At 36.2% G+C, this 6603-nt stretch overlaps 1 protein-coding gene across 1 annotated transcript in view; it reads right to left on the bottom strand.

Moving 5' to 3' along the window:
• Positions 1–6228: 6228 nt before the first annotated feature.
• LOC140245003 (uncharacterized) overlaps positions 6229–6603 on the bottom strand; it is a 22641-nt gene continuing 22266 nt past the window's right edge. The window contains exon 11 of the mRNA XM_072324597.1: positions 6229–6291. Within this exon, the coding sequence (XP_072180698.1) occupies positions 6229–6291 (63 nt within the window). The remainder of the gene's footprint in view (positions 6292–6603) is intronic.

Here is a 6603-nt window from a genome sequence, read left to right as displayed (position 1 = left end):
CTGCAAAAATTTTGCAGGCTGGGCTTTTCAAACTGAAATAGCATATTGTAACAAAATGAAATTTGTTCATATCAATTCAGTAACACAATGTAGTCGTGGTTACTTTGTGCTGATTTATACATGTAACAAGCTATACATTGTAAGAAAGGTATTTGCATTGTTCCTTTAAGTCAGTCTTCTGTATTGATGATTATTTGTCAATTAGTGGTTTTTGTGGAGTTTCAGATAGTGATAAAAAGTATGGATGATAAGTGCAGCGATAATTCCTACAGTTAGTTCAAAGTTGTGTTACAGATGTTTGATACATACATTTAGCATTGTGTGTGTGTATAAACGTGTGTATACAGGTTGGCCATATGACACATTCTAGACAATTAATCTTAATTAATTAGCAAACGTGATCAGCTATGGAACTGAATATGGTACTAATGTATGATGTTAATGATTCTAATTAAACTGTGACGAGTTTAAAGGGATAGCATAACTGTGTGTAAAAATAAGGCAATTATAAGGAAATTTTAGGGGAATTTGATAACCATGCCTATAATAATTTCATACAGGTACTAATACCTGCCTCATGTTCCTGTGAAAGATCGTCATGTCAATAGCAAACTGACAACGTACGATGAATGTATTATATACTAGTATTGAACAACTGTCTTTCAAGTCCATAACGTTCCCCATATTTTCTCGTCGAGACGTATGGCCGAGTGGTTAAAGGCGACGTCTCAGAGACGTGAGGTTGCGGGTTCGAACCCCACAAAATCACGAAACAAAATACTTAGCTATTTTACTGTTTTTTCCTTCAATTTTGTATTACATATTCGTCCATGTAGAAATCACGTTCGTATATAAACGCACCTATACACACACAGAGACACACACACACACGCCATATCCCTCTTTTTTGTGTGTTGGAGACCACATTGCTTCGACTGCAGCAAAATTTTGCAGGTTGACTTTGTCAAACCGATCATAGTATGTAATGACGACGACTGAGGTGTTGTACTTTGAACAATTGTCTTTCAAGACGATGTCATTGTTTTGTAATTTGATGACGTCATTACACTGAAAATTGTGATTAAAGGCAAGGTATCAAAACCAGCTGATTATAGGTTTTATGTCTGCGGGACGTATTTTTCCCAAGTAGCCAGAAATGGCATAGCGACCTCAGTCGTTACAAGGCCGCTTTTCCGTCTAGCAATGCAATAGATGTTCACACGGCCACGTTAGTTGAGTGGGCATTGACTTTCCCCCTGTTATATCTATACATTGTTTTTTTTTGTCTTACCATTTCCGTGGATGACCCGTGGCCGAGTGGTTACAGAAACGGTTTCGCATGCACGCTCAATATAACTTCAAGGTGCCTATATCACATTCTTTTCTTTGTCGATCACAGATGACTGTCATCTGATGACCACAAGCGTATCACCTAACTCGTCCTCAATGTGACGAGTTTTCATGTCTCGTTAATATCTTGTTATTAAAAAAAAATGAAATACATGCAACGTTTTATTCAGGAGGTGAGCGTGTGACTTTCAATTATCAACTTCCAATTTAAGATGATTAACGGGAAAGTATAGAAATCAACGTATTGCCGACTGAATGAATTCTTTGTGAAATACACAAGAGACATAAACGTATCGCAGATCCTGATATAGATTAGAATAAATCTCTCTAGCTTTAAATCAAACGTATGCACAATAATGCAAGCAACAGATGTTTGTGCGTTTAATGCAGCACAAATCGATTATTTCATGGCTGTAATAATGCTATTGTATTATCAGAATTATTCTAAAAGTGTGTCAGATCCATTAGGTTGAAATTTTTTCCTTCTATATGCCCGCATAATCATATTTGGATTCATTTCTTTATTACATTCATTTCTTTATTAGTATGCTATACTTTATAGCATAACATCAGATAGAGGGAGAGCAACACGAAGGTGGTATAAATTGTGTAATTTGACTCCAATTTGCTGACATTTACTGTCTCTTGTGAACACTTGACTACAGTTATCATGGGATAACACAACAAGGATCTACTTGGGAGTCATGTACACCAGTTTGTGTGTTTATAGTACCTGAATTTGTGATGCTGAAATCTGAACTGTGAGTATATCTCTGGTAGCCCGAGGATAGCTCAGTCCCAAACACTTTTTTCTGTGGGTATACCTCTGGACTTGACTGTGAAACTGGTTGCTTTGCCTACGTGTAATACATTGTTAGCCTGCACACGACATCGGGTCAATAGCCTAAGTAGCCCTTTGTTTGCAGTTTGTCACTAAACAGGTAATCCCCATTCACTCTGAGTTTTAGCCTGGAGCTGGGCTAGGTCGCTAAACTCCAAACAAAATAGACTTTTCTGGACTGCTTACAGAGACCACTGAAAATGACTGCCAGGTCGAACAAAAAGCTGATCAGGGAATTACTTGAGGATGACGAGTTCCTGAATGTTGTTGCTGGCTTGGTGTCAAATGCTATCGATACCAGACTAGCTGAATTGAGGTCAAACATTGAAAAACAAGATGGCGTCATTCATAACATCCAGTGCATGCTCAATGCTGCCCAACAGCAGGTAAAAAAGCTTGAGACTCAACTGCAGTCCAGCACTAACAACACCAGGAAACTCTCCTTTGATCTCAACAAGCAGGAGCAGTACTCCCGTCGGAACTGCGTGAGGGTCTATGGAATCAAGGAGAGCCCGCACGAAGACACTGACTCCCTGGTGTGTCAGATGGCGAGGGAAAAACTCCAAAAAAAGACTTGTTGATCTCCAACCACATCACATAGATCGCAGCCACCGGATCGGAAAGCAGAGGGATCCCAAGAATTCGGGTGGACCCGCTCCTCCACGGCCTGTCATCGTGAAGCTCACGAGCTACAGGTATCGTCAGATGCTGATCACAAAAAGGAAGTCGCTGAAGAATACCGGCATGGGAATACAGGAAGACCTCACCGAGTACAACAGCAAACTCCTGAAGGCGGCACAGCAACATGTGAAGGTTCAGGCTGCATGGTCTGTGGATGGACGCATCTTCGTCATACTGCATGGGAATGGCCAGAAAACAAGGAAGAAAATCATCAACTGCACTGAAGACTTAAGCTACCTATAACTTACCTGCTATACTTACCTGTCTCTTGAACTGAAGACCAGTCAGCCTGTTGAAACTGAACACACATGATGTATACCTACACAAGATAAAAGCTCTTTTATAATAACATACTAGGTATTACTTTTGAAAATTCCAATGGATATGGATTACAGAGTTAATAATTTCAAAATGTGTACTGACTCCAACATCTCTCTTTGCACGTTTCACTCGCTCTCCTGGTTTTTTTTTTCTGTAAGATTTCTTTTGTATGATTTCCTTTTTTATGTGTGTGTTTTCTTCCATGTTTGTTCACGTTGAGGATGGTAGATGTGTTGTTTGTGTTATGATTCTTGAATCGGTATATAACGTAAAGTGTATCAATATTATGCTTTTTCAGTTTATTGCCAGAACAAAAATGCTGTCGTATGTTTATTTCCGCTCATTGGAGATATACCAACTCAATCTTGTGCGACATGAATAATCCATTCACTAGCATCGATCCTGATTTTCACTTGTTTAATACCCACAGTTCATTTAATTGTTTTACCTCTGATGAATTCAATGTGCATTGCATATATATCTCAGAACTTAGTATGATTCATTTTAATGCCCGTAGTCTCCTGAAGAATTTTGAAGATATATCCATATTTTTGTCCTCACTGAAGCACTCTTTTAGTATAATTGCAATATCAGAAACGTGGATATGTAAAGACCCTGTGATTCCATTTAATTTACCCGGTTATACTTTCATTCATTCAGATAGAGTTTTTGGTCGTGGAGGAGGTGTTGGTCTCTTTATAAAGAATGATTTTTTTTTTTCAAATTCGATCAGATATTTTGCTTTCAAGTGAAATTGATTTTGTGAGTATTTGTTTATTTTGTACATAACTCCAAGTACACTGTTGGTGTCATTTATAGAAAACCGGACTCAAATGTTGACGATTTCATAGAATTTTATTCTGAAGCCCTATGTACTGTAACGAAGGAACATAGAAATATATTTATAACAGGTGATTTTAATGTAGACCTCCTTAAGTATTTAGAAAATCAAGGTGCTTATAAGTTTTTAATTGCTAATTTTTCATTTGGGTTTGAACCCCTTATAAAGAGTGCAACTCGCGTTACTTTAAACAGTGCAACTCTTTTGGATAATTTTTTTCACAAATGTTATGAATTGTCAATTATGTTGTGGTACATTTAGTAATGATATTACAGACCATTTACCTATATTTCTAATGTTGAATAAGATAAGGAAAAACAAAAACATTAATCAGAATTATTCCCGTAAAATAACAGATGAAGGAATTTGTTTATTGAATGAGAAACTGATTAGTGCAGATTGGTCAGCAGTATATGATACTTCCAATAAAACTGCAGCATACGATACATTCATTGCGAAATTGAATTTTTTATATGATGATATATTTCCCTTAATGAAAGTAAAAAAAGAAAGAGATTCGCAAACCGTGGATAACTCCTTAAATAAGAAGCATAAATTATATAAGAAATTTTTATGTAATAGATCTTTAACAAATGAAAAGAAATATAAAGACTATAGGAATAAAGTAAATAATTTATTACGACACGCCAAGAAAAAATTTTATTGTAGTAAATTAAATGAAAATAGAAATAATGTGAATAAAACTTGGTCTGTTATAAATTCACTGCTTAATAAATCACCAAATGAAATGCCTACATTTTTTCTAAGAAATGACGAAAAAATAACAGGTTCTCAAATGATTGCAAACAATTTTAATTCATATTTCACAAATATTTGTAATGAAACATTATTATCTTTATCAAAACCTAGTTCTGATATGCATTTTAAAGATTATCTCCAATGTGATTTTTTCCATTCTTTATTTTTTAACCCTACCACAGAGAGTGAACTCTTGGAAATTTGTAATGCTTTAAAAACAACGTATTCTTGTGGTTTTGATAATCTAAGTTGTAATATTTTGAAACAGATAATATTTTCCATTGTTAAACCTCTTGTTTATATATTTAATTTGTCTTTAAGTTCTGGTGATGTCCCAACAAAATTGAAAAAAAAATTATTCCAATATACAAGAAAGATGACCCGCATTTATTACAACACTAAAGACCTATATCAGTTCTCCCTGTCATATCAAAACTACTTGAAAAGTGTATATATAACCGTCTGTATTCTTTTCTAATAAAATTTGATATACTTTCTAATTGTCAATATGGCTTCAGACGAAATCATTCAACCACTCATGCTGTTATAGATTTACAAGATAAGATTATTTCTGCTCTAACCCTTAACAAATATGCTAATGGAATATTTATGGATTTGTCAAAAGCTTTTGATGTTGTTGATCATACTATTCTTTTATATAAGTTAGAACATTATGGGGTACGTGGGACACCTTTACTCTGGTTTAAAAATTATTTGTCTGATAGATTTCAATATACATCATTTAAGAATTGTTCCTGAAATTATTCATTAATAACCCGTGGTGTTCCACAAGGTTCTATTTTAGGTCCTTTATTGTTTTTGATTTATATTAATGATATTGTTCAAAGTTCTACTATGTTTAAGTATTTGATGTATGCTGATGATACTACTTTGTTTTATACTCATCCAAGTTTGATTGATATTGGATTAAAGTTAATCAGGAGTTAGATAAAGTTAGTAATTGGTTTAAAGTTAATAAATTAATTGTTAATTTTGTTAAAGGGACTGGGGAGGAGTGTTGGAACCCAAATTGCAAAAGTACTATTTCATGAAGTGAAACAGGCAAAAACAAGGGCCAATGCCTATGAAAGGACTAAGCAATGAAAAAGAATCGATGAAAAATACGGCATTATGAAGATATCTATGATTTGTTGAAGAGCGTTACATGTAACGCTTGTCAAAATCACAGGGGGTCGGCTTAGAGGCTCTCCGTTCAAGTATTGTTTTTGCCTCCCTCTTTTGTCCGATTTTGGCACAGCGTTGATTTATTGCCTTCTCCTCGGCGAAAAGCAAGCCCAAGATACATCGCCGCGATCGCGAGGCGAAACCCGGGTGCCTGTTCACTGGCTAGCGAGCGTTATCGGTGCATTTCCCGGCATCCGCCCGGCAGCTAGCTAGCACGGGTCCGCTCGAACTCTGCTGGCTGCGTATAGGCCTACTTACCGTACCACTCCATCCACACAACAATGGAGCCGCAGGAGGAGAGCGAGAGATCTGTCTCCAAGAAGAGGAAGACCATGAAAACCAGTGACAGAGTATGGAGATGGCGACAGAAAAATAAAATGAAGTCAATCCCAATTCCCCTCAAGACACTAAGGGGCTGAACGACAGAGATGTCATTTCACTTCTGCTGGATCGGTAATAAATTTGTGAAACTCGGAAGACTTCATTCAGTTCAGTGTGAGTAACAGTTAACTTCAGTTAGGACCTACAATGTTAGTGTAACATTGCTGATAGAGATGTCACTTAGAGGATCTACACACACTATACTATTATGAGTAGGCCTAGATTAGTAGTTTTGTTAGGTGTC

Source organism: Diadema setosum, chromosome 2, assembly GCF_964275005.1.
Source record: "Diadema setosum chromosome 2, eeDiaSeto1, whole genome shotgun sequence".
Lineage (NCBI taxonomy): Eukaryota > Metazoa > Echinodermata > Echinoidea > Diadematoida > Diadematidae > Diadema > Diadema setosum.
Note: the sequence above shows the minus strand (reverse complement) of the source record. Positions and strands in the feature narration are given on the sequence as shown.